The sequence below is a fragment of the Triticum dicoccoides genome, chromosome 2A, assembly GCF_002162155.2.
Source record: "Triticum dicoccoides isolate Atlit2015 ecotype Zavitan chromosome 2A, WEW_v2.0, whole genome shotgun sequence".
NCBI lineage: Eukaryota > Viridiplantae > Streptophyta > Magnoliopsida > Poales > Poaceae > Triticum > Triticum dicoccoides.
The window spans coordinates 12,220,003-12,247,511 of record NC_041382.1 but is presented as its reverse complement, the minus strand read 5'-3'; the positions used below and the strand labels follow the sequence as shown (position 1 = coordinate 12,247,511).

General features: G+C 42.0%; 4 protein-coding genes and 1 long non-coding RNA gene across 5 annotated transcripts; 3 read left to right on the top strand and 2 right to left on the bottom strand.

The window, feature by feature from the left end:
* Window positions 1-913: 913 nt before the first annotated feature.
* Window positions 914-2,631, bottom strand: LOC119357405 (putative receptor-like protein kinase At4g00960). The gene is made up of 6 exons (XM_037624376.1): window positions 2,539-2,631; window positions 2,125-2,380; window positions 1,616-1,829; window positions 1,373-1,523; window positions 1,027-1,233; window positions 914-925 (listed from the first exon to the last, which is right to left on the bottom strand). Exons 1-6 carry the CDS (start codon window positions 2,629-2,631, stop codon window positions 914-916), a joined length of 933 nt encoding a protein of 310 aa, XP_037480273.1.
* A 5,537-nt stretch (window positions 2,632-8,168) lies between these two features.
* LOC119358638 (probable serine/threonine-protein kinase PBL23) lies at window positions 8,169-10,699 on the bottom strand. The gene is made up of 7 exons (XM_037625097.1): window positions 10,593-10,699; window positions 10,197-10,360; window positions 9,867-10,122; window positions 9,510-9,738; window positions 9,258-9,408; window positions 8,876-9,106; window positions 8,169-8,668 (listed from the first exon to the last, which is right to left on the bottom strand). Exons 2-7 carry the CDS (start codon window positions 10,287-10,289, stop codon window positions 8,261-8,263), a joined length of 1,368 nt encoding a protein of 455 aa, XP_037480994.1. The 5' UTR covers window positions 10,290-10,360; window positions 10,593-10,699; the 3' UTR covers window positions 8,169-8,260.
* Window positions 10,700-14,594: 3,895 nt separating this feature from the next.
* LOC119358637 (23 kDa jasmonate-induced protein-like) lies at window positions 14,595-15,667 on the top strand. The gene is made up of 2 exons (XM_037625096.1): window positions 14,595-15,048; window positions 15,408-15,667. Exons 1-2 carry the CDS (start codon window positions 14,599-14,601, stop codon window positions 15,579-15,581), a joined length of 624 nt encoding a protein of 207 aa, XP_037480993.1. The 5' UTR covers window positions 14,595-14,598; the 3' UTR covers window positions 15,582-15,667.
* A 771-nt stretch (window positions 15,668-16,438) lies between these two features.
* On the top strand, window positions 16,439-27,176 carry LOC119357404 (cysteine-rich receptor-like protein kinase 41). The gene is made up of 7 exons (XM_037624375.1): window positions 16,439-16,552; window positions 17,002-17,254; window positions 17,368-17,593; window positions 17,697-17,788; window positions 17,954-18,171; window positions 18,999-19,511; window positions 26,964-27,176. The coding sequence occupies exons 1-7, from the start codon at window positions 16,439-16,441 to the stop codon at window positions 27,174-27,176; spliced, it is 1,629 nt and encodes a 542-aa protein (XP_037480272.1).
* On the top strand, window positions 22,234-23,016 carry LOC119358635. Its single transcript, XR_005172265.1, has 2 exons — window positions 22,234-22,450; window positions 22,619-23,016. It is a non-coding gene; the product is annotated as an uncharacterized LOC119358635 (long non-coding RNA).
* Window positions 27,177-27,509: the final 333 nt, after the last annotated feature.

The following is a 27,509-nucleotide window of genomic DNA, read 5'->3' as shown; positions in this document are numbered from 1 at the left end:
TAAGGAAAGGTTGTGTTTCATAGCAGTAGTCTAACAATCACACTACATTTGGGTGCTTCGGTGTCATAAGAAGATCAACCAAATTCTTAAATTGCTTCTGTGATTTTGGTGTTGACTGCACAAGCATCTTCACTGCAACCACTTCCCCGTTTTGTAGCAGTCCCTATTTAAAGTCTCTGATTTATATGGATATTGGTTTATATCAAAATAGTATGGTTACATATTTGAGGGGGAAAACATATACACATTAACATTATACCTTATATACCACACCAAAACATCAATTAGCAATTATTCATTCCCTTGAGAAATTTTCTCTGATATCTTTCAAATGTTGTAACGACACTTGGTGTCGCTCGGATCCTGTCTGCAACAAAGAAATACTCCTTCAATTAATAAGGGATTTATGTTAGTACTATGTGTTATTAACTTTGAGGTTATATCATAAAAAATATTTACTTCAATATTAGACAAAACTGTCGATAATACATGTAATATATTTGTTGTTTTAATACACGAGCACGTAGCACCGCCCTCCTAGTCATGTCAAAGGTGCGGGGTGCCCTCTGCGGGCTAGCTAGAGAGATGCAAGAGAACCTTGCTACAATCATGAAACACCATCAACCGCGTGAATGAGGCACGACCTTAGAAAATGTCCATGCAAGACAACAGGAGAGGACTAATCAACTAGCATGCCTTAATGATATAAAATTTATTAGTGTGGGATGTTGGGGCTGGGTTGGCTTTGCATTCTATAATGTGATCCGTTTGAGGAATTAGAGCTAGGTAGTGTGAATTGAAAGGGTAAGACACTTTAAATTTGTCATGTGGTTAGGGGCGCAGAAATCGAGGAGAGATTAGGCTAGTCTTAGTGAGGAGTAACTTAGAACAGTGTCATGCATATGATACTAGTCTATGTTACTATCTTTATAATGGAAAGTATCATAGAGGTAGTATCTTAAATGATTCCATTTTCATTTTGAAATTGCGGAGCACATATAAATTCTCAACATCCATCGTACATACCTGCACAGTTAGCTGTGACATTATTGTGATATTGGCTTCGACTTCCTCCAGTTCATGAACAATTTCCTTCACGGTAGGCCTTTTATTTTGGTCCATGGCGACACACTTTAATGCAATCTCAACACACGTCCTCACTCGTAGGATGTCCTCTTTGAGTGATGCATAGCTCATCATTGTCTGCAACCTTTTCGTCCAGTTTTGAGTTACCTGCGTGCAAATTTCATGCATAAATCTCCCTACATAGATACTAGATCGTTGGCAATGCCAAAAGAATTAAACAAACACGTGTATACAATGTGAAAGAGACCTAGGTATGTTCATTCGAAACAGAGATGATTTTTCTTACAAGCTCAAAAAACTGTTCGGGGGACATCTTAGAACATCTGTAATAGCCGTTATTTCCAGCGAGTATTTTTATCATTATGACGCCCAAACTGAACACGTCAAACTTGTTTGATATATCGCCACCATCAACGAACTCCGGTGGCATGAACCCACTGCTTTGATATGGTCAATTAATAACATACAAGGAAAATTTTGGTCAAAAGCTGTCAAAATAACTGGCTTACAACATGAACCATCAACTTACAGTGTTCTGTCGTGATTATCTGTTGAAGCAACAGGTCTTGAAAAAACAAGATTTGCAATTTTGGGCGTCATACTTCTATCCAGCAAAATATTACCAGGCTTTAAGTTCAGATGGAAAATAGGATTTCCCTGCAAGCTGTGCAGGTAATTCAGTCCCTCACCAGTCCCTTTGATAATCTTGTAACATGTGGGCCACTCAAGTCCACAAGATTCATCTACGATTAGTAGAGAAAGATGCATATAAAATAGGCTATTGAATCATTCATCTTGATAGGAAAACTAATATATTTAGCCCATTGTTGACCATATATATATATATATATATATATATATATATATATATATATATATATATATATATATATATATATATATATATATATATATATATTTGAAGATAAGGGATACTTCTATTGATTATCAGAGCGGTGCCAAGATGAAACAACTAAAGAAAAGTTGAAATCCTACCTCTACATATAAGATGCTTACATCTGCACTACTATAGGTTACCTTTTATGTGTTTATCGAGGCTTCCGCCTTGCATATATTCGAAGCAGAGCACTCGCTCCACCGTTTGTCCGAAAACAAGCTCCCCCTTGAGCTCCATGTATTTGTGCCGAGACTCGTAGCAGTAGCCAATTAGCCGCACCACATTTTGATGGCGTACCTTACTAAGGTTGCAGAACTCGATGGCGAATTGCTTATCATCGAGTCCATGCAAGGGGTGAAACTTCTTCACGGCAATCTCTTCCCCTTTATAAATTGCCTGATAAAATCACCACTTGTCATGGCACATATCGTGATTATAGATGTGAGAAGTACAGATGGAAAATATGACAATTAGTCGACCACTTGTCATTGTATAGACCGTGATTACAAATTTGAGAACTAATCATAGTAAATACAACGAGTAGTCGATCATACCCTGTAAACATCTCCGAACCCACCGCTGCCAACCTTCTGATCCTCTGCAAAATTGTTTGTAATAGTTTGAATCAATTGGAAATTAATATCCATATTGTGGTTGTTTTCCACCAGCAGGCTTATAGGACGAGATCTTCTTCTGTCGCTCTGAGAGGAAAAAAATAGTTATTTCAATGCAGCATTGTTAAACTGCCTGCAGCACCTAGAAACATGAATGATTGAAACTTCATCCATATAGAATGTGTTTGATTACAATAAGGTAACCAACACTGTAAATGTAGTGCGTAAAATCTAGATTCTGCTTGGTACATGGATGTAACAGTCGGACCCCAATAACGCGCCGACGACAGCTGAGGGAGGTCAGCTGAGTGGACTATTGTTTGCTATGGGAGGTCATTCGAGCAAACGCCGCCATTTGGGAGTGTTCCCTCAAAAAACCAGTCCCAGGGAGCACTTGAGAATTTTCATGCTAAAACATATATATTTGTCATGCTACAAAGAAAGATTTGCCATGTTTGTAAAGAAAACATTGCCATGTTTTTTTTCGAAAAAAAACCCTGACATTTTTTTTTGAAAAGGAGGAATCACCCCCGGCCTCTGCATCTGGGAGATGCATGCGGCCATATTATTTATTATTCACAAAAACTTTACAAAGAAATACAACAGTAAGTCCGAGGCCACCATCTAGACGATACTTGTCGCTACTCCTATTCTCTTGATGAAGGTGTGCCGAATGTCCGGGGCCAAATACCAAACAGACATCGCACAAAAGCCTAATATTTAACGCCGGATGCCCCATACCAAGCCACATAGGCGAGACTGGATAACACTCCGGTCTGGCGCACTCTCAGTGAGTACCACACGCACACGCTGCAAAGGGCCGTCACCTCCGTCTTCCCTCGATCCATCCTCAAAGCATGTACTGACGTATCGACCTTGTCAGGCCTCTCTGCCATCGACGCCACCACGACGCCAGACAACGCCAACCTCCTGCGCGTGTCCATCGCCACACATCTGACGCCAAGCCTCCCCGAGAACCGCCTCCATGAATATGTAGAAATAAACACTGCTCCACCGAAGAAGCCATCCGCTGGTCCCTCGAGCCCGAGTGCAACTCCAAGAATGCCGCCCCCAAGGGGGTAACGACACATGAATGCCGCCGTCATCCGATCAGCTGATCTAGGGTTTCCCTCGGAGGTATTGGGTGGGGTTGGGAGCTTCACCTCGATGATGCCTTCATGAAGGAAACGATGATAAGGGCATCGTCATCATTGGCTCCGGCCAACGACCGAAGAACAAGTTTTCACCCGGATCCGTCCCAAGAAATCCACCCGACAACCTATGCACTGTCTCATGCCGCGTGACGCGTTGTAGGTGGGTCGCGCGAGCCTGCTGCCTCATGCTTCTTCCCGGCGGCGACCACGATGCAGTCCTTGTTCCATGCTCCAAGAGCCAGAGCATCTCGTGAAGGACCGCCTCCTCGACGCATTTCGCGTGCTGAGCCCCCGGAGCTAGAGGTGTCTAGCATTTTTTTTTTCATCTCCAAATTAGTACTTATTTGTCCAAGAAGCTTTATCTGCTATTGTATTCCTAATTTCTTACAGCTCATTTCAACATGCAAACTTCACATTGGATTCCAAAAACTCACCTTGATCTCGAAGATGCTAATTGTGTAATGACCACCGTGTGTGCCCCTGTATAATTAAGCCTTGTTTCGGCCAGCTGGTTATTTTAAATGGGGTTCAGTCCTGTCATATGCAATTATGCATCTCAACTACCAGTGCTGGGTCCACCTTACTCAGTGGCGGATGAAGGAGCAAAACACCCCAGGAAACAGTAACATGGACCATGCAAGTGTGGTGCCCAGTATAGCATACCATTTATTGGAACAGATGACAGATGGGTTCTCTGAGGATCAGGAACTTGGCAGAGGCACATACGGAAAAGTCTATCTGGTACGCTTAATATGGTTTCCAAAAACAATTTCATGCAGTTAGTGCAGGCGGTAGCACCAGGCATGTGAATTAAGACACAGTTCACATTATATGGTGAACAAATCATTGTCCGCTTCATTTGTATCTACTATTGAGGAAAATATAATCCGTTACTTGCTTGAAGTGCAATTGCATCCATCGCAAAGAAAATTATTCATGCGAATTTATTTAGGTGCATACCGAGGACAGATGAGACTGTATTTTGGTCTCTATTGATCTTCGCAACTATTCACTTGGGTGTCAGATCTTGCACTGTTTTGTGATCATCTGTCGTGCAACAAACATTGTATATCAGTAGAGGATTTGCGTCACCACATATTCAAACATGAGTACCATTTTGTGATTTACACCTGTCATATATATCGCTACATTAGTAGAAAATTAAACCAAGCATGTGAGACATTGAATAGGGATTGCGTGCGAATGGGGAGAAGATTGCTGTGAAGATGCTTCATCCCATTCTAGGACTTGATGATGAGCTATTTGAGAAGGAGTATCACAACCTTGAAATTCTCCAACACCAGAATGTTGTGCGTTTAGTTGGCTATTGCAATCGGTGGGAGTATGTGCCATACAATGGGAAAATGGTTCTTGGTGAAGTGACACATAGGGCGCTTTGCTTCGAGTATATGCAAAATGGAAGCCTTAATGATTATCTCTCTGGTATGATGCATAATGTCCTACTTGTATTTACCTCAAAAAAATTCTCTACTTGTATTTAGTGTTTGGAATGTGCAACCATACAGTTGCACATTTCTAAAGCTGAAGTTACATATATTATCTCAGATATGCCAATACCCCCCTTATATCGAAGATTCTAAGGCTCGCTTTGTAGTTTCTAGATAGTACAAAGTTTTTTTTTTTGGAACGTAGACGCTAGAAGCGTCCGGCTTTAAATTAATAAAGCCACTAGGCAGCATCCACACAATGTTTAAAACGTACAACCCATGAGTCAGTACTCAGTAGTACAACGGGCCACAGATCCCGGAATAGTCTAAGATAAAGCATAGCTCAGTTTTTGCCCACAAAAGGGGAGAGTTGAGACACTTATTTTGGAATGGATAGAGTATTTAATAAAATTACTATCAACTATGATTTGACACGCCCATAGTTTTTCTACTTCCTAGTTGCTTGGAATTTTGTAAGTCTCAGTCACCTAAAAGTGCACATTAATTAGCCTGAAACTGCAGTATTTGAAAGATTGCAAATTTAGTCAAGCATCAGGGAAACTTTAAGTTTGTAGGTTACATATATGTGGTGACTTAGAGATGAGGATGGTTGGATGTTGATTGGAAGGCTTAAAACTTAACTGGGATTTAAGAAAAATTCAGGCACTTACGAATATATAACCCCTTTTATTGTGAACATGTGCAGGCTTATTGTGGGATCAGTGACGTCGACTGGTTTCAAAAGAACTTGGAGCAGCTTATGTACATCATTTCCGATGCTGATTATTCTTCTAGCTACAGATCGGGCGGGTGTGAGATTGAAGCAAAAATTAGCAGAGGTCACAGCCCTAAATTTACTGCAAGAATCAGTTATCGCTGATCAGCCATCTCCCACATTGTCCTAGGCTTACTAAGTTCACTTGTTGTGATCACCCGATTGCATCGCTAATCGTGGCCTGTAACAATTGCTATAACTGCATGTGAAACTTGTGGTAAGCGTCGTGCCATGATCATGGCTGCGCCTTCATGTTATATAGGCAGGGGCCTATCCCTGATATGCATACCGAGGGTTGTTGGAGTTACATTTTGGGATACAAGGAAATAGAGGATAGACTTGCATTACAGTCCCTCGGGATAACAACTCCTAACAACCTAAAGATGCGGCAACGGCCTATACAAGACAATATCTGGAACCTCCTCTTTAACGTGACAGATGATGGTTTAACACTGCATTTTCCAAGAAATGTATGACCTGCACTGTATGTACCAGTAGATCATAGGCCAATTATTTCAAATTTTATCATGCTCACACTGGGTCTCACTCTCAACTCCCTGTCACGACCCTAGATCAGGACGTAACAAATTGATACCAAACAATAGAAATCATTGGATACAAGTGTTCCCGGTGTATGAATAGATTCACCAAACCAAGGTTCACAAGGGGATACAATCCAGAGAGAGAATCAAGGATGGGAAGAGCACAGAATCAAGCGTAGAAGAGCAAGAGGTGAATCTCTCGTATGGATCGCAAAAAAAAAAGACAAGGAAGAAGAAGGCTTCAGCCAATTGACTTCGGTTTGATCTCTCTGTTATGCTTCTGTGATGCTTTGTAGGCTATGATCAGTGCCACCAGGCCATGTCGACTCGGCCCACTGCCCACGTACAACAGCGCATAACACCAGTGCCAATGTGATCCAGGGTTGTGTAGGGTGTTACACTCCCTCCCATTGCATCATGGGTTCGTTAAATTCTGGACTCCCCTAAACAAAAGTTAAATTCTGGACAAACTGCGCATAAAACAATCAAATCACACATGAAACAGATTCAGAGTTTCCTTTCAATCAGGGAGGCCAGACTAGCTGTGAAGTAAGGCGCTGCCCAATGCCGACCAGTATGTCTGTGCCCGGTCCTAGCCAAAATGTACTGGACTGGAGCGAGGCACTGTCAGAAGATACGGCGTCAGCAGGGCGCTGCTGTCGCAATGCAGGCAGAGTCGCAGTCCGTCGTGCTTCTCTCCGACTGCAACTCATCTGAATATGCCGGTTGCAAATTGGTTTCAGAGTTTCCGACTCGCCTCCTTCAACCTTTATTCCTGATGATTCAAAAGGTGTTATTCTAGGTGTCAATTTCAAACTTCGGGAGGCAGATCAGTTGCTACAGTTGATGCGGCAAAATTTGGCTTATGAGTCAGATCAGTTTTTGATTGATGCAACTCAGAAAGCTGCCTTGTGCTGTGTGTATCAACGATGCTACCTTGTAGAATGTAGATAACCATATTCCATCTCCTAGCTAGTGCAAAAGTAATTAACTAGCGGCATAGCTTTTGGAACATGGGACAACCAATAGTTGGTTGCATCAGGAGGAACGGTTAGTAGGATGGTTTAATTATACTCCAGGCTTTAGAATAGGGAAAGACAGGATGAAGACCATCAGTTTGAGGTGGCAGCGATAGTAATTTTGTAGTACAAAAATGCCGTGTAAGAGGGTGAAAGGTGAAATAACATTCATAGACAATAATGTGTGCCCAAATCAGAATTAGTATTAGTGTTGATGTTCCACATTCTATTTCTTTTAGAAGCATTTTGTTGTTCTTTTGTGTTATGTAGCAAGATGATGGTAGAAACAGTTATATTGTGTTTTTTGTTCTCTGAATTCTTTGCTCATGCTACACCTTGAGGTACCTTTTCTGAGAAACAAACACTTATATAGCATGATGATTGCGCTCTTTTAGCAAGTCAAGATACTGTAATCTTCAATGTTGTGGATCTGTTCTATTCAGTGTGTTACCTCTGCAACACATATGCAAGCTTTCCTTATTGAATGACCCTTGCGATGATTTCTTGTTTGGATTAATATGTCTTCTGTACTTTCCACAGATAGAAATTAGTGTTTTTAGTAGCTGCTAATTCAAGACAGCAAAATTGAAGACGAAGCAATTAAATAGACCTCAAAGAGAAACACCCTTTTGCATACAACAACTCAGTAATTGTCTGAATTTAATCATCAACACGTCCATTTACCACCTCAGACATTCTCGCTTTCTCAGTTCCGCGTAGGAGACTATTGATCCGCTGTAACATAAACGATGGGTAGCTTCACCACATCAACCACCTTATCCGTCATGGCTGCCTTGAACAATTCTTGATAATCAATCTCCTCATGATTTGATGCCAACTCTTGGTCGATGCGGGTGCTCTGCACGAGGAGCATGTCGTGGCATCGCATGTTGAGCGGTGCCGCCGCTTGCGCTCGCATCGTTATGGCAATGTAACTTTTCGAACACGGCGGCATGGTTCCTCTGCTTGGCCTTGCGTGGTACTTGGTTTGATTTATCTTCACGTTGAACGCAATGAAGTCGTCCGTCTTGTTTGTCAGCTGCAGGCAGCATGATACGTCCTTCCTTGCCTCAAAGAGGAACCGCATCTCCAACGTCGGATCCACTGACACAACGTTGGTGTCACGGCTTCTCTGCAAGGAAAAGAAGAATAAGCAAATTAGTGCGGCCGATAGTAATCACATTATTACGTGGATACAAGTTCAGACAGAAAACTGACACCCAAAAATGCTGAAACAGAGGACTGGAAAACATTGGCAAAAGCTACAGGGACAGTACAAGAGGAGTGGCACCCAACCCATGCGGCCATGCCTTTTCAGTGATGAATCCCTCATGCCTACCTGGAGAGTTAGGTCTTCTGAAAGATCAGAAGTTGGTAACATTTTCTGTATCTCTGCTTCTAGTTCCTCAAGTTCTTGGACAATATCCTTTATACAAGGCCTTTTATCTCGATCCTTGTCCACACACCTTAATGCAATCTCAACACACTTAGTGACTCGTTGGATGTCTACTTCGTGTGATGAGTATGAGCCCGGCATCGCCTGCAACCTTTTGGTCCGGTTTTCACTTGCCTGCACGCAACGCAAGCATGGCGCAGTAAGTAAAGTTGTACTCCCAAATAAACTTATGGTCCAGTTTTCGAATATATGCAGAGTACAATGTATGTTCATGGTTAGATAGAGGATTTTTTTATTTTGAGAAAGTTGCATAGGATTTTCTTACAAGCTTAATAAACTCCTTGGGAGGCATGTCAGAACAACGGGAATAGACAGTATTTCCAGCCACCATCTTTATAATTATGACGCCAAAACTGAACACGTCAAACTTCTTTGATATAACGCCATGTGCCACGTATTCCGGTGGCATATACCCACTGCATGATATCATAACCATCACATATTCATAGGTAGTGCAAAACTTTGCTAAAAGGATTTTATTAAAATAAACGGCTTCAAACATGAGACATCAACTTACTGTGTTCCTTTGACAATCTCTGTTTGATGTGTTTCTGATGAAGCAAAAACCTGTGACAAACCAAGATCTGCAATTTTGGGTGTCATGCTCTTATCTAGCAGTATATTAGCAGGCTTTAAGTCCAGATGGAAAATAGGGTTATCTGGAGCACTGTGAAGGTGATTTAAGCCCTCGCAAGTCCCTCTGATGATGTTGTAACACGTGGGCCAGTCAAGTTCACAGGATTCATCTACAATTTAAAGGAAAAATAAAGATAGAAAATAGGCATATTCACGAGACGCACATAAATAATATACCTCTGATTATGTTTTCTTGCAAACAAATAAATATAGCCAATTTGTCATCATACATAAATACCTGCAATATGTTTTTCGAGGCTTCCACCCTGCATATATTCGAAGCAGAGAACACGCTCCATCGATTTCGCCCAAATAGTCTCCCCATTGCGCTTGATGTATTTATGCCGAGATTCATAGCAGTAGCCAATTAATCGTACAACATTTTTGTGAGAAACCTTGGTGAGGTTAAGCAATTCACTGTGAAATTGCTTATCATCAAGTCCTTGCAAGGGATGAAGTTTCTTCACAGCAATCTCTTCCCCTTTATACACTGCCTGTTGAAATCACTTGTGAGCACGATCGAGCTTGTGGCCAGTGGTGGCATGATAAATCTGAAAAATAGTCATACCTTGTAAACATCTCCATACCCACCACTTCCAACTTTCTGATCCTCTGAAAAATCGTTTGTAATAGTTTCGATCAAATGGAGTTGCAAATCCATGCTGCTTCTATCTCCCACCCAGGCTTATCCTTGTTGATCGATGATCTTCTTCTTCCTGAGAATGAAATTATCTTCGAAACCAAAGACGAGAGAATATGCTTAATCATTCAGCAGTTGTTTTTATTAAAGCTTAGCTTCTTCATTGAAAAGAGCAAAGACTGAAACTATTCAAACCAAAAGTATATTGGAGCACAAACCAGCTGCTAGCTATTTTTCGTTGGTAATGATGAATGATTTACTTGGTTGAAAGAGTAAGTAGAATCAGTAGATATAGATAAGAAAGATTGCACATGTACCACTAACCTGCAGGCGAAGTTAAGACGGAAGATGATGATGAACTTGTTCGCTCCTTGGCGATGAGCATATATCCCATGCATCCAGCAGCACCAGCCTTTAAATCCAGCGACGAGGCGTAGTGGAGGTAATTAACGCGTTTTTGATTTGCACAGCACATAACTAATTAATGAACAAACAACGTTGTCTTGACTCTCTTGTAGTATAACAAAAGGCGCCACTGGTTGATGCATGTGATACCGACATCTCTAGCTAATCAGACCATGTCCAATGCCAACATCTCTCTCTCTCTCTCTCTCTCCAGAAAATGAATTGTAGACCAATTCAAATTTTGCTTGAAATAAATATGAGCATATCACGTCCAGACTGATCCTCGGGGTAAGGTACAAATGTTTCCTACTACACGATGTACACCAACTGTCAAACACATTATATATACCCTACACGAACTTAGAAAATCAGAGATCAGAACAAGTTTATTGATGACAACACCCATTTGGTTGCTGCTCTTCCCCCTAAAACCAGTCTAACCTCAGGCCTATCTTAAAGTCCACTGAATCTAACTACCAATCCTGAAAATAACATCAGTATAGCAGTTGTCGAACCAAGGCAAGTTGGCCTTATATATGGATATGGTTGCAAAATAAAATGATTTACTCCTTACTAGTTGCCTAGTTGCTTCCCCATTGACTTCACTTCTATGTTAGTAAACTTCCTATTTGTTAATCATGTGCACTCTATCCTTAGCCGAAGACCGAGCAAGGCGACGACCGGGCTGTTAGTTCCAGTAACCACAAGCGTCGATGAGCACCAAAAGTAGCGACCCATGATGGATGTAGTGGTGCTTCTTTCAAATACGAATTAAATGGTATACATTTTTGTGTCACATAGCTCATATTTCATCGGTCAAATTGACGATCTAGAAGTACACGTAATTGACAAAAAAGTAGATATGTAAATTGTAAACCCATGTTCTCATTAACTTGGGGGCATTAATGGATGTTAGTTCATGTCATGTGTGTTGCCAGCTAGTAATACAATAGGTTATACCTAAAGACCAATTGGGTGCTTACAAGGTGTGGGTTTGGTACATATAGTTTGAATTGTTACTTGCTAAATATTACTTTTGGAATTGTGTGACTCAGTAGTCCCTAAACAAAAGACCAAAATGCGCATGATATATCTCATAAAAATATTTTCTACGTAATTTCACTCGTAATGTGCAAGTTTTGGTTTGAGTGAGATTTGGGATCCTTTAGCTTTTTAAATATAAATAGGCCAAGCAATTTATGAACATATTTCTTACAATCAAGGGCCCTCTGTCTATAAAAAAATTATAGATCAATTCAAATTCTGCTTAAAATAAAGATGGGCATATAATAACGTCCAGACTGATGCTCGGATAAGATACAAACATTTCCTACTACATTATGTTGGTTCAGGAATCAAACACATTATATATCATACATGAACTTACAAAACAAGAAATCATAACAATTTTATTGAGGACAACCATTTGATAGTTGTCCGACCCTAAGCAGTAATTGCACCACAAGAGCTGTTACAAACTAGAACCAGTCTAATGTTCTAACCTTAGGGCTATCTTAAAGTCCACTGAATCTAACCAACAATCCAGCCAACAACAGTAGTACACCAGTTGTCAAACAAAGGCAAGTTGGTCTTACATATGGACATGGTTGCAAAATAAAATGATTTACTCCTTACCAGTTGCCTAGTTGCTTACCGTGTAAGTAAACTTTCTATTTGTTGATCACATGCACTCCATCCTTTGCCGAAGACCGAGCAAATCGCCAATGGAGCTGCGCTAATTACATCAACCACAGTATTGACGGGTTCTTCATTAGCGATTATTGCACCACAGGAGCTGTTAGGAACTATAGTGCAAGTCTGACACTATGCCTATCTTCATGTCCAATGAATCTGATCACCAACTATGAAAATAACAGTAGTACACCAACTGTCACACAAAGGCAAGTTGGCCTTACCGCCATTGACTTGGCTCCTATGTAAGCAAGCTTTCTATTTGTTAGTACTGTGCATTCCTTCCATCCCTAGCTGAAGACTAATCAAGGCGCCGATCCAGCTGCTAATTCTAGCAACCACAGGTGTCGATGAGCACAAAAGGTAGCGATAGCGACGGATGTAGTGGTGCTTCTTTCGGATACAAATTAAATGGTATTACTTAATTTTGACATATATAACTCATATTTCATAGGTCAAATTGATGGTCTGGACTAACAAGTAGTTGAGAGAAAAGCAGATATGTAAGTTAAGCCATGTTGTCATTAATATTGGGCAATAGGATATACTTAAGCGACCGATCTGGCACCCAGCAGCCGCGCGGACATGTTAGGTGGTCGTCAACGTGAATGCGGCCCCCGTTCCATGATGGGTCAGGGGTGCACCGGCAGCTCCCCGTCCACATCAAGGATGGTGGCATCCACCTCTTTTCATGCGGAGAACACTTGGGTGATGGCCTCGGCGTTATGGTGGATATTGCAGGTCGGTTCACACTGGTGTGAAATGAAAGAGGCTAGTTCTGCACTGCAGCATGGCCGGCCACCTGATGATCATGGTGATGTTCTTTGGTGGGCATACATCCCACCCGTTTTCTAGTACTCCCTCCATTTCTAAATAGAAGCCTTTTTAGATATTTCAATTGGGACTACATATGGATGTATGTAGACATAATTTATAGTGTAGATTCACTCATTTTGCTTTATTTGTAATTTGTATTGGAATAACTAGAAAGGCTTATATTTAGGAACGGAGGGAGTACTACTCTAGCCTATTGTGAAGAATTGGCAAGCATGACAGTCGGAAGATCTATTACCAAGATGACGTTTGGAACATAGTTCATGTCCGAGTGAAAACCCTTGTTCTGGTCTTTACTGGTTAGACTCAACAGCGGTGAACTTGCGTCGTTATCTTGTTGAATTTGTTGTCCCTAAGATGACGGCGGCATTAGGGCATTTATATCGTCTTGAAGGCGTTGCTGCCGAACAAGTCAACATAGCCCTACGTGTTAAATTCATATTTTGTAATGGCTCTACCACAGTTGCCTTTCCTATGTTCTTCACTTGTTGATGACTTTGGCATTTTTGCATTGCTTCAAAAATAATAAAAACAGACCCTATGCATCAATTGATGCGGAGGCCAGTGGTTCCAACCTCCTTTACTAAAAAAATAAGGTTATACCTAAGCGCCAATTGTGTGCTTACAAGGTGTGGATTGTTACAAATATAGTTTGCATGTTACTTGCTAAATATAACTTGTTGGAATTGCATTACTCATAGATGCTAACACAAAAGACCCAAAAAGAGCAGTATAACTCTCATGAGTATTTGCTAACTTCATCCATAATGCACAACATTTTGGTTTGACCGAGATTTTTGAATCCTTTAGATTTTTGAATATAAATAGGCCAAACAAGTTATGAATGTATTGCTTACTATCAAGGGCAGTGGCGTAGCTAGGGGGTGGCCAGGGTGGTCCATGGACCACCCTGGAATTTCCCCATAGCTTGCATATAGTGTAGTAAAAAATTTTTTTTTAAAAAATAAATGAACTTATATAAATATTTCTATTGATGGACCACCCTGGCTTATTGGGCTGGCTACGCCACTGATCAAGGGCCCTCTGTTTTTATGTATGCAATACATATGGTTATTGTGGTAGTCAAAGAAACTACAACTAGGTTTCTGTGAAGTTATACTTTAACTTCCATGGCTCATAATAACAAAGTCAGCGAACACTAGAGAGCTAGAAGGGGGGGGGGGTGATTTAATATTTCTTTGTCCACTTGACGTGGAAGTTTTGTTTTGACCGAGCCATGTGTAGCTATCAAACAAATGAACGCAATTAATCACCTTGAACAAGTCGTACCAACAAACTAGTTGGCTGTCATATAACTGCCTCCAAATGCGCGCAGCAAAGCCAAACTCACATAGTAACAGAAGTAGAAGAACAACAATAGAGTGAAGAATCGAGCGAGATGGCGAACTGCTTCGGTGAAGTGGTCGACGACGAGAGGCTGAACAAAATGGAGAGGTACATGGGTAGGCCAAAGTCACGCCAAGACAGAGCAAGAGAGGCCTGGAATCAGATCAGCAAGGACGACAAGGACGCCAACGCTACCAGGTACGTCGAAGGTCTCAAGTCCATGTATGGCAATGGACAGTCCACACTCTGCCTTGTGTATAATGCGACGGGTGACACCCTCCGCAAAGTCGACAACCACGACTGGTATGGTTATATCGGCAGCGCTCCCTACCCCGACGAGATCGGCAATGGCCAGTGGGCTGCCTTCCATCACGTCCACCGGGCTGGCGAGCCGTCAGGTTCCGTAGGCACTGTTGTGTACCGTGGGAAGAATGGCGAAGGGGAGCAGAAGGACTATTTTGTTGCATGGAGTACTCCATGGGGCATGTGGTACCGCAACAAGGTAATGCTAAGAGTAGTTAATCATTCCAACTGAATTACCCAGTTCGATTTGTTGTAGTATAACACATATAGTATATTTTAATTGTCAAAGTTTTCCCTAAGTTTCTCCTAAGAACATATACAAGCTCAAGAACATATTGTCAACATATGAAACCAATGGGTTTTTTTGTCATAAAGCTCATGTATAAATGGATAATTATTCCTCAAAGTTCAAACATGTATGAGCAATTGAAATATGTCCCAATATTTCTGGTACAACCCGGACCAAATGGAGTCATATTAAGCTAACAACCCTATGATAATAGTACTTCAATGGTTACTCATGGGATAATAACATTTTATTAATCAATTCATATGCAGGCTTATTGCGAGATCGGTGCCGTCAATTGCTACCAAAATCTTTGGGCTGGTATGTACAATAGAGTGGCCAATTCTGATTATTCTTCAAGTGCTAGATCCAACGGGTGCGAGATTGATGCAAGAATTGAAACAGGCGATAGCCCAAAATTTACTGCAAAAATCACCGTCCGCTGATCGGTCATATCCAGCAATTGTGTGCCATGCGCCGCCTCTATGGATGGCACTTCGATTTAGTTGGAGGATGGCGTTTGTTTGTATCATTAATTCCTGTAGTTCCGAATAAACCCTGAACCTATTTTCACATTTTCATCTATTCAGTGTCACAATTTCAGTTGGATTTATATGGACTAGCTAATTGTCCGTATGTTGTAGTGGGGCACAAATATATTATACGCAATTATCATGATTTACTGTCATTTTCTTGTTATGTGATTATGTATCAAAAATAGACTTCAACTCCCAACTGAATCAGCACTTATTGGCTTAATAAACATGATTTATTTATAGTACACCAATAAGACTTGGGGCTGTTGAGGCGGATTTCAAGAAAGACCAGTGGAACGGGTTGTTGCAATACCTTATATATGTAGGATTTAAGAGGGGGAAATCAAAACGAGCAGTGGGAGGGGATGATGTAAGTTGGGGGCCGAGCAATAACGAATCTACTGCGCGTACAATTCTTATATATGTAGGATTTAATACGATGACTAATCAAGTGGCCAGCTGCAGTTCACTTCTATGCATGGACGGCTCGATATGACATACAAAAATCGGATGCATGGCATCGTACGCACAGCAGCACTCGACCAATAATGCTGGACCTATAAAAAATCTACAAAGTTTATACCTAACTTTTCACATTACAATTCTCTCTCTACCTCGAATTCAACCGGTGTAGCCTCTTCATCCATCTATTACCAATCATAATCCTCCACATCAGCTTATTTCTAAAAAATAAGTATTCTTTTTGTAAACGTAGCATTACTCAGTGGCGGATGAAGGAGCAAAACACCCCAGAGCGAAACAGTAACATGGACCATGCAAGTTTGGTGCCCAGTATAGCATACCATTTATTGGAACAGATGACAGATGGGTTCTCTGAGGATCGGGAACTTGGCAGAGGCACATACGGAAAAGTCTATCTGGTACGCTTAATATGGTTTCCAAAAACAATTTCATGCAGTTAGTGCAGGCGGTAGCACCAGACATGTGAATTAAGACACAGTTCACATTATATGGTGAACAAATCATTGTCCGCTTCATTTGTATCTACTATTGAGGAAAATATAATCCGTTACTTGCTTGAAGTGCAATTGCATCCATCGCAAAGAAAATTATTCATGCGAATTTATTTAGGTGCATACCGAGGACAGATGAGACTGTATTTTGGTCTCTATTGATCTTCGCAGCTATTCACTTGGGTGTCAGATCTTGCACTGTTTTGTGATCATCTGTCATGCAACAAACATTGTATATCAGTAGAGGATTTGCGTCACCACATATTCAAACATGAGTACCATTTTGTGATTTACACCTGTCATATATATCGCTACGTTAGTAGAAAATTAAACCAAGCATGTGAGACATTGAATAGGGATTGCGTGCGAATGGGGAGAAGATTGCTGTGAAGATGCTTCATCCCATTCTAGGACTTGATGATGAGCTATTTGAGAAGGAGTATCACAACCTTGAAATTCTCCAACACCAGAATGTTGTGCGTTTAGTTGGCTATTGCAATCGGCGGGAGTATGTGCCATACAATGGGAAAATGGTTCTTGGTGAAGTGACACATAGGGCGCTTTGCTTCGAGTATATGCAAAATGGAAGCCTTAATGATTATCTCTCTCGTATGATGCATAATGTCCTACTTGTATTTACCTCAAAAAAATTCTCTACTTGTATTAGTATGTAATATCATACTTTAATATAATCTTTTTGTGGATGCTCTTCATTGCTATAGATGAATCTAGTGGACATGGTTGGCACACATGCTACGCAATAATAAAAGGAATTTCCAAGGGTTTGAAATACCTTCATGAGGAACTGGAACCTCCGATGTTTCATTTGGACTTAAAACCAGCCAACGTATTGCTGGATGAGAACTGCGTGCCTAAAATTGGCGATTTTGGATTGTCAAGGCTAATCGATGAACGAACGCGTATCACTACAAGTTCTGTAGGAACAATGTAAGCTTAGTGGTTCTCCATGTCAATTGAAATTTTTTGTAATCAAGTAATTTTGTTTGCATTTGACACACGGTATCAGTAATATGTATGATGTGTCATGCAGTGGGTACTTACCGCCGGAATACATAAATCATCATGTAATTTCTAATAAGTTGGACATATTCAGCTTGGGTGTTATAATCATAAAGATAATGGCAGGACCCATGGGCTACTCAAAAAGTGCTGAAATATCTTTCCAACAATTCATTGAGCTTGTAAGAAAAAGGAGTTTCCTTCATCGTCATTAGTTGTATATGTTTCACAAATGGTACTTAATTATGCTAATATACTGCATTTCTGTTTAAAATTACCAGGTACATAGAAATTGGAGGAATAGGCTACAGGCAGCTTCAGTGAATGCACTGGAGTCCTATTGCATACAAGTAAAGAGGTGCATTGAAATGGCTTTAACTTGTGTGGAGGTTGACCGACATAAAAGGCCGACTATAGGAAACATCCTTAATAAGCTAAACGAGACAGAAACTGCAAGTCAATTTCCTGATGCGTTACTAAAGGACCCTGGGTCAACAAAGAACCAGGTGCGATCATTAACGGCACAACTGTGTTTTAATATGATTATTTTCCTGCCTAGAAATATTTGACCAATGGGCTATGGCCATACAATTAATATGTTTAATCCTGACATACTATATTCTGAAAAAAATTAATTATAGGGAAGAACGCTTACAACATTGGGAATACATGTGCTTGAAAGATTGATTTCGTAAAATGAATTAAGCCGGGAAAAATCTGAATAAAAGGATAAAATAAAAGTTATTTACTCTAAATCCCTAATATATATGTTTTTGTTAATGTGTCGTTGGATGCTTGATAATGTAACACCCTTGTTTAACAAAATTATTATAGATTTCGTAGTACTGTTGATTTGGTAAGGTAATGCCTTTTCAGATAGATTTTTAGCTTCTAGGTTTTGAGGGAAACACAATCTCCAATTCCTTAGTAGGCTAGATTGTGAAACAATAATTCTTGAAGAAAATGACTTGCATTGTCAAACAGAGGGGATATTCTAAATCCGCCGGTAGCTTTAACCAGGTGAATTAAGGTGCATTTGAACATTCGTATAACAATTAGCTTTGTTTGTGCTCTGAACTATATTTTCTCAAAGGAAAATATTGTTTGAAATTTTCTTGAAATGTTATTTCTAGAAATTTACATTCATAAAAAAGAAAAGTTGCCAGCACACCAAGCAGTCTATCCTGGTGGGAAGCTTTTTTTTCGAAAAGGAGGATAACCCCCGACCTCTGCATTATGGCTCTTGGATCTCCCAAATGAACTATGCAGTCCACAAGACACCCGTTTATATACAAAGTGGGTGGTTGTCAAATATGTGCCTCCAAATGTGCAGGAAAGCCAGCAAACTCACATAACAGAAGCAGAAGAAAAACGGGAGAGAGAAGAAGTGAGCGAAACAGAGAATTGCTTTGGTGAAGTAGTCGACAACTACAAGTTGGATAAAATGGCGAGGTACATGGGCAAACACAAGACACGGGAAGACCGAGCACGAGAGGCATGGAACCTGGTGGACGAGCATGACAAGGACAACGAAGCTTCTAGGTATGTCAAGGGTCTGAAGTCCTTCTACGGCAATGGACAGTCAACGTTGTGCCGTGTGTATAATGCGACCGGAGACACCCTCTACCAAGTCGCCAACTACGACTGGTCTGGCCACATCGGCAGGGCTCCATACCCAGCTACGATTGGCAACGGTCAGTGGGCAGCATTCCATCACATTCACCGGGCCGGTGAGTCGTCAGGTTCGGTAGCTGCTGTTGTGTACCGAGGGAAAAATAAACATGGGCAAGACAAGGACTACATAGTTGCCTGGAGTACCCCATGTAGTTTCTGGCACCGCAACAAGGTACATATATACATCCTAATTGTAATCAATTATTCCTACTTGAGTTCAACTGGTTTTCTGTTTCTAAGCAACATGAAAATTTGTATTTCTAGATCGATTGGTATGCAACTTCAGTGTTTGAAATGTGCAACCGCACAGTTGCACATTTCTAATCCTGGAGTTACATATATTATCTAAGATATGCCAATGCCTCCGTTAGATCTAAGAACCTAAGGCTTGCTTTCTAGACTTCAGATTTAACGAAATTATTATCAACTAGGATTTCACACCCCCACAGTTTTTGTAATTCTTAGCTGTTTGGACTTATGTAAATCTCAGTCACCTAAACTGCAAATTAGTTAGCCCAAAATTGCAGTATCTGAATGAGTGCAAATTTACTCAGACGCCAGGCAACTTTTTAGTTCGTAGGTTACAATATGCAGCGACTTTTTTTCTATAAAGGGTGTATTTTATTGACTCATAAGGTAGCATCAAGAGAAGACAAGCATTATGAGTACACCCAGCCTCTGCATAGCTAGGATGCACACAGCCAACACCAACATATATGCAGTGACTTGGAGATGAGGATGGTTAGATGTTGATCTGAAGGCCTAAAACTTAACTGGGATTTAAGAAAAATTCAGGCACTTACGAATATATATATAACCCCTGTTATTGTTAACATGTGCAGGCTTATTGTGGGATCAGTGATGTCGACTGGTTTCAAAAGAACTTGGAGCATCTTATGTACATCATTTCCGATGCTGATTATTCTTCTAGCTACAGATCGGGCGGGTGTGAGATTGAAGCAAAAATTGGCAGAGGTCATAGCCCTAAGTTTACTGCAAGAATCAGCTATCGCTGATCAGCCATCTTCAGCATTGTGCTAGGCTTAATAAGTTCACTTGTCGTGATCACCCGATTGCATCGCTAATCGTGGCCTGTAACCATTGCAACAACTGCATTGTCCAAGAAATGTATGACCTGCACTGTATGTACCAGTAGGGAACCTCTTGCCAGTTCCCACTTCCCAGGGATGTTATTAGGAATCATAGGCCAATTATTACAAATTTTATGATCCTCACGGGTTTGTTAAATTTTGGACAAACTGCGCATAAACAGTTCGAATCACACATGAAACAGATTCAGAGTTTCCTTTCAATCAGGGAGGCCAGACTCTGCCCAGTGCCGACCAGTGTGTCTCTGTCCAGTCCTAGCCAAAAGGTACTGAAGCGTGGCACTGTCAGAGGATGCAGCGTCTGACAGAGTCGCAGTTCGTGCTTCTCTACGACTGCTACTCATCTGAGTATGCCGATTGCAAACTGGATTCAGAGTTTCAGACTCGCCTCCTTCAACCTTAATTCCTGATGATTCTGCGGCTGACCACTGAGCTACCCCGGCCGAGTGTGAAGTGTGTTTTGCTTCCCCTTAGCATGAATCATTTTTGGCAGTGCATGATAGTTCGGAGTTGATGCTTACGTTTCTCGAACAAACAATTTTTTTTCTTCTCTGTGTCTGGTACAAAAACTAAGCAATTATTTGTCCAAGAACCTTAGCTGCACCCTGTATCTCCCACTCCACATTTCGGTACGCAGATTGCACACTGGATTAGGACTGATCACCTAGATGGGGGCTCGCCCTGGATGCCCCTGTAGTAGAACCTTGTTTCAGTCAACTATTTAATTTACATGGGGTTGGGTCCCCTGATTGTGATACCCATTTCAACAATCAGTGCTGGGTCCATCTTAATAATTAAGTTCCTACTTGCAATGGCTGTCCACTTGAACAAATCACGCCTCTCCGACGAGTGCCATCGTTCTCACTGCGGATCTTGTCTTGAGTTAGTGATTCCAAAAAGCTTAGCTACATTCTGAAGTACTGAAACTAGCAATTTGTTGTCCAAGATGCATTCTGAATCTCTTACTCTCATTCCATATGAAGATTACCACTGGATTCCGACTCCTACTCATCGCTTAATTTGAAAAATGGCGTCATGTGGTTTCATTCTGATGAATGGAGCCGGGGATGGTCTCCCTGTTCATCTAAAACCTTGTTTCGGTCAACTACCTTAATTTAAATGGGGTTGCGTCCCTTGATATCCATCTCAATAATTGGTGACGGGACCCTCTTAATAATTAGTAACTCCCTACTTGCAATGGTCGGCGATTTCAACAAATCACGCCACTTTGACGAGTGCCATCGTTCTCGCTGTGGATTCTTTCTAGACTTAGTGATTTCAAGAAGCTGAGCTGCATTCTGAAGTATGGAAACTAGTGATTAGTTGTCCAAGATGATTTGCTGCATCCTGAAGTACCAAAACTCGTAATCAGTTGTCCAAGATGCTTAGATGCATTCTGATTTCTGAATCTCCTACTACTCATTCGATATGGAGATTGCCACTGGATTCCGACTCCGACTCAGTCACTTAATCTGAACATGGGTGCCATGCTGAGATTCTTTTCTTATAAAGGGAGGATCACCTCCGGCCTCTGCATTAGAGTGATGCATGCAGCCCTTTTAGTATTGAACAAAGTGTCCGAAAGGTGAGGCTCACCTTGGATGCCCCTATATAATGAAACCTTGTTCCGGTCAACTGCTTATTTAGTTCAAATGGGGTTGGGTCCCTCGATACCTATCTCAACAGTCCATGTTGGGTCCACCTTAATAATTAAGTTCCTACTACTTGCAATGGTCGACCATTTCAACCGGCCATTTGGATAATCAATGCTTTGCTAGCCACCTGCAAACCGCTGCAATTTAATCCGTTTCCATGCCTGACCTGCACCTCAAAAACTGTGTCTTGGTCCATCTTTAGACCAAGCACGAGCTTGCGACGCATTCTTCTTCCACTGAACCCACGAGTGCCATGCTTTCTCGCTGCAGTCTTTTTATTTTCCAAGGTTGGTGCCTTCTCCATTACTCTGCTTCAAGGTTTCTTCAAGCTAGTTGGATAAAAGACGGTTGGTCCCTTCGCCGTTGCTCTCTTTCTTGTGCACTTCTTTAACAACCTGCTTGTTAATTCTGTTCCTGTTTTCTCTTTACAGATCTGTATTTTACTGACAAACCTGTACTTATAAACATGTAGTTTCTCTCTCTCACGCACCAGTTTCTTTCTGTTCTTCTACCAGATGAACAGTAGCATGGACCATGCAAGCATGGTGCCGAGGATTATGGCGTATCACTTATTGGAAGAGATGACAAATGGTTTCTCTGAGTACCGGGAGCTTGGTCGAGTCACGTACGGAAAAGTCTATCTGGTAGGGTAATATGGTTTCCTATCACAGTTTCATAAAATTAGAGAAAGGGGTGATACAACACTTGTAAATTGAGACACACTGCAGTGTACACATTATTTGGTCTACAAATTATTATTGGATTCATTTTATCTACTAAGGAGGGAAAGAGAGTAGTTTATTAGTTACTAGAGGAGCAACTATATCCAGCTCATGGGAGGAGCATCATGCTAATATATTCAGGGGCATGCCGGTGACATATGACTCGCATTGTTCGAGTACGTTGGGTACAATATACTGTGTTCTCTCTCGCGCGCACACACAAAAGTTGTTCCCTCTTTCAAATGATTTGCTTTCATACTTGACCTTTCACTTCCGAATGCTCTTTTGTATCATTCAACAAGAAATAAAACCCAGAAGAGGCTATGTATTATCACATACTCAGTCATGAGCATCATTTTCTTCTTTACATTTGTTACATATCTCTACTTCTAATGGAGCAGTTGGTAGTCTCGCTTCCAGGTTTTTTTTCGTCCCACCACTTTCGTCCGGTTTTTTTTCGTAGGTTAACCATCGTAGATTTTTTTCGATGTTGGTTTCTTATTCACCGGTTTATTTACCCCTCAGCTCTTTCCTTGCAAATCAGCACTTTCCAAACCTGCGCGCAATCACGGATCTAAATTTACTAACTTATCCAAATCAACCGATACCTTCCATTATTGCAAATTTCTTTAGGAAACAAATAATAGATTTTAAGGAAACAAATAAAAGATTTTAAAAACGCATCATACTTTACTAACAATCACTAAAAATCAAATCTAAATTAATTAACCTTACCTTAAATCACTCAATCACTTTAATTAGGAAACATTTTCTTTCCTAATTGCAACCCGCTTAGTGTGCACATAACAATCCGAAGTAATTAGAGTCACATGATTGAATCCATTTATTTAGAGCGATATGATTGAATTCATTTATTAACAATAATCCTCACTAAAAGTGCATTTAGCAATTTTAGAGGGCGGACCAAAACTCTGCCATCCGCTCGCCCGCGTTTGTTTAGGTATAGGAAAAAATGGCATATGGAAACAACACGACCGGGGCGGCGGCGCAATCTTCGGGGATAGGGGATCGGAGGAGAAGGATTGGCCTGGCAGCATGATCGGGGTGCTTCCCCGCGGCCGCGGCCGTCCTCGCGATGCCACCTACCCGAAATCAACGCTGCTCCCTGCCGTCAGCCGAGGCGACGCCGCCTGCCCTCCTACCCACAGTCCACTGCCGCGTGCGGCTACGGCGGGAGGAGTAGCGACGGGGACGAGGTCCTTCATGCATTCCGAGATGGAGGCCATGATTTCGTCGAGGTCGTTGCTGCCTCCTACACTCAGGGTGTGTCGCCGAGATCGAGGCGAGCATGAAGAGTTGTGGCCACCACCATGGTCACCCCATCACAGGGGATGGAGCACGCCGTCGGCCTACAGCTTGTGGAGATCACTGTTGCTCTTCAGGTCATGTGGTGACCAGATCTTGCCGATGTGTCCCTCCCCGACGACCTCCTCTTCGCCCGGTTGGCCGGCATGGATCTCGCCACTGCTGCCCTCAACTTCTCTGCCTCGAGCTCGACGGTCAGCCACCATGGATCCCCCAGGTGGAGGGTCACGTGAACCAGCCGTCCTCCCATGCTGCAGCGGTGAGAAGGTGACATGGCTCTCCGTACACGAAGAGTGGAGTTCAGTCAAGTACTTATATACTTGGCCTCTACTGCTGAGCCATGTACATGGAGAAGAACAGACAACCGCTCATTCATGCTTCGTTCCACTCCTTTGCGCTACATTACTGGAGGTGACATTTTCCTATCTCTCTATGTTGTAACAAGCCTGCTGCCTGCATAGTTAATGGATCTTTTATTTAAATTTATCGCTGCTTAGTGCTTTGTTGCAATTGTTCACCCAAGATTCTTATATATAATCTGAGCGTATGTAGGCATACTTAGCTTTGCTATTCCATTTTTTCTGGCGCATAGAAATAAGAGTATTGTCCAGGTTAGGTATTCAATTGAGTATGGTATTTGGATTGCTATCAGAATGTCTTTTCTATGCATGTGATTTCTCACATCTGGTTATAATATTTGTGAAGACGTGCATTGCACGTGCACTTGGAAGCGGGCCCATGGCCCGCGCTAGACGGCGCCGACGTCGACCCGAGCCACCTCGTCCGCGTATTCTTGGAGCCGTGGCTGGTCGATTTACATGAAATCAATTTCCTCAGTTCTGGTGGCAAATATAATACACATAATCCATATTGTTATGCACTAGCGTGTATGTGTGAAATAGATGGATTATGGTCCCGTACCCAATAAGATGAATATGTGTGTATGTGTGAAATCTAAATTAATTAACCTTACCTTAAATCACTCAATCACTTTAATTAGAAAACATTTTCTTTCCTAACTGCAACCCGCTTAGTGTGCACATAACAATCCGAAGTAATTAGAGTCACATGATTGAATCCATTTATTTAGAGCGACATGATTGAATTCATTTATTAACAATAATCCTCACTAAAAGTGCGTTTAGCAATTTTAGAGGGCGGACCAAAACTCTGTCATCCGCTCGCCCGCGTTTGTTTAGGTATAGGAAAAAATGGCATATGGAAACAACACGACCGGGGCGGCGGCGCAATCTTCGGGGATAGGGAATCGGAGGAGAAGGATTGGCCTGGCAGCATGATCGGGGTGCTTCCCCGCGGCCGCGGCCGTCCTCGCGATGCCACCTACCCGAAATCAACGCTGCTCCCTGCCGTCAGCCGAGGCGACGCCGCCTGCCCTCCTACCCACAGTCCACTGCCGCGTGCGGCTACGGCGGGAGGAGTAGCGACGGGGATGAGGTCCTTCATGCATTCCGAGATGGAGGCCATGATTTCGTCGAGGTCGTTGCTGCCTCCTACACTCAGGGTGTGTCGCCGAGATCGAGGCGAGCATGAGGAGTTGTGGCCACCACCATGGTCACCCCATCACAGGGGATGGAGCACGCCGTCGGCCTACAGCTTGTGGAGATCACTGTTGCTCTTCAGGTCATGTGGTGACCAGATCTTGCCGATGTGTCCCTCCCCGACGACCTCCTCTTCGCCCGGTTGGCCGGCATGGATCTCGCCACTGCTGCCCTCAACTTCTCTGCCTCGAGCTCGACGGTCAGCCACCATGGATCCCCCAGGTGGAGGGTCACGTAAACCAGCCGTCCTCCCATGCTGCAGCGGTGAGAAGGTGACATGGCTCTCCGTACACGAAGAGTGGAGTTCAGTCAAGTACTTATATACTTGGCCTCTACTGCTGAGCCATGTACATGGAGAAGAACAGACAACCGCTCATTCATGCTTCGTTCTACTCCTTTGCGCTACATTACTGGAGGTGACATTTTCCTATCTCTCTATGTTGTAACAAGCCTGCTGCCTGCATAGTTAATGGATCTTTTATTTAAATTTATCGCTGCTTAGTGCTTTGTTGCAATTGTTCACCCAAGATTCTTATATATAATCTGAGCGTATGTAGGCATACTTAGCTTTGCTATTCCATTTTTTCTGGCGCATAGAAATAAGAGTATTGTCCAGGTTAGGTATTCAATTGAGTATGGTATTTGGATTGCTATCAGAATGTCTTTTCTATGCATGTGATTTCTCACATCTGGTTATAATATTTGTGAAGACGTGCATTGCACGTGCACTTGGAAGCGGGCCCATGGCCCGCGCTAGACGGCGCCGACGTCGACCCGAGCCACCTCGTCCGCGTATTCTTGGAGCCGTGGCTGGTCGATTTACATGAAATTAATTTCCTCAGTTCTGGTGGCAAATATAATACACATAATCCATATTGTTATGCACTAGCGTGTATGTGTGAAATAGATGGATTATGGTCCCGTACCCAATAAGATGAATATGTGTGTGTGTTAGAGAGAGAGAGAGGAGGATGATAGAGAGTGAGGAAGAGGGAGGGAGAGTGTGTGTCTGTGTGTGTGAGGATTTGATGGTTAAATAGGTCGCCAATGTCGTAATATTGAACTCTTAGAGTTAATGTGGCCCCGTTGCAACACACGGGCGTTCTTCTAGTATCAGTAAAAATTAAAAGTTCCTACTAATCTCAACATTAGTTCTTCCAACTTAAAAGTTCCTCCTAATCTCAACATTGACTCAACAGAATACTTCGAAGAGCATTAAGGATGTGAATTTAAATGCTAATGCATGCTGACAGGCTTATTGCGAGATCGGCCAAGTAAACTACTTCCAAACACGTTGGGATGATGTACTCAACAGGCTGTTAAATTCTGGTTACTCTTCACACGCCAAGTCTGACGGATGCGAGATTGATTCAAAAATTGGCAAACGTGATTACCCTTTTTTTACTGCAAAGATCACCTCGCTGGTCGGTCATCTCCAGCATTGTGCAAATACCTATTTAGATTAATTAATAGATAGTCAGTTAATTCCATTTGTGATGGCATGCCGGATGTTGGCATTCTTATGATCACGTGATAGCATCGCTGTTAGTTGCCTATATTTCAAGCAGTCCACATACAATCACACGGTCCCAGAAGTAACTCGAACATTTTGTGATTTTATTCAAATATGAGTGTGTCAAGAAAATGTATCATCTGATGCAACACAGGCTACCAAACAGGCAAAAATTGTATCACATGGGCCTGTCTGGGCAATAAGCAGATTACAATGGCACGGAGTGTATGGGCGTTACCAGAGTAGGGCCTGGTCAAGCACATGTGTCAGCACCAGATCACAAATG

Bases quoted from the DNA above. Each gene is read 5' to 3' on its own strand.
- LOC119357405 (XM_037624376.1), bottom strand. From the start codon at position 2,631: ATGGATATTAATTTCCAATTGATTCAAACTATTACAAACAATTTTGCA. The intron at 1,830-2,124 runs GTAACCTATAGT...TACTAATCGTAG, and splicing joins CCTCGATAAACACATAAAAG to ATGAATCTTGTGGACTTGAG. The intron at 1,524-1,615 runs GTAAGTTGATGG...ATATCAAAGCAG, and splicing joins GATAATCACGACAGAACACT to TGGGTTCATGCCACCGGAGT.
- LOC119358638 (XM_037625097.1), bottom strand. From the start codon at position 10,289: ATGGATTTGCAACTCCATTTGATCGAAACTATTACAAACGATTTTTCA. The intron at 9,739-9,866 runs GTATTTATGTAT...TTTAAATTGTAG, and splicing joins CCTCGAAAAACATATTGCAG to ATGAATCCTGTGAACTTGAC. The intron at 9,107-9,257 runs GTAAGAAAATCC...CGTTGCGTGCAG, and splicing joins CCAAGGAGTTTATTAAGCTT to GCAAGTGAAAACCGGACCAA.
- LOC119358637 (XM_037625096.1), top strand. From the start codon at position 14,599: ATGGCGAACTGCTTCGGTGAAGTGGTCGACGACGAGAGGCTGAACAAA. The intron at 15,049-15,407 runs GTAATGCTAAGA...ATTCATATGCAG, and splicing joins GCATGTGGTACCGCAACAAG to GCTTATTGCGAGATCGGTGC.
- LOC119357404 (XM_037624375.1), top strand. From the start codon at position 16,439: ATGGACCATGCAAGTTTGGTGCCCAGTATAGCATACCATTTATTGGAA. The intron at 16,553-17,001 runs GTACGCTTAATA...GACATTGAATAG, and splicing joins CATACGGAAAAGTCTATCTG to GGATTGCGTGCGAATGGGGA. The intron at 17,594-17,696 runs GTAAGCTTAGTG...TGTGTCATGCAG, and splicing joins ACAAGTTCTGTAGGAACAAT to TGGGTACTTACCGCCGGAAT.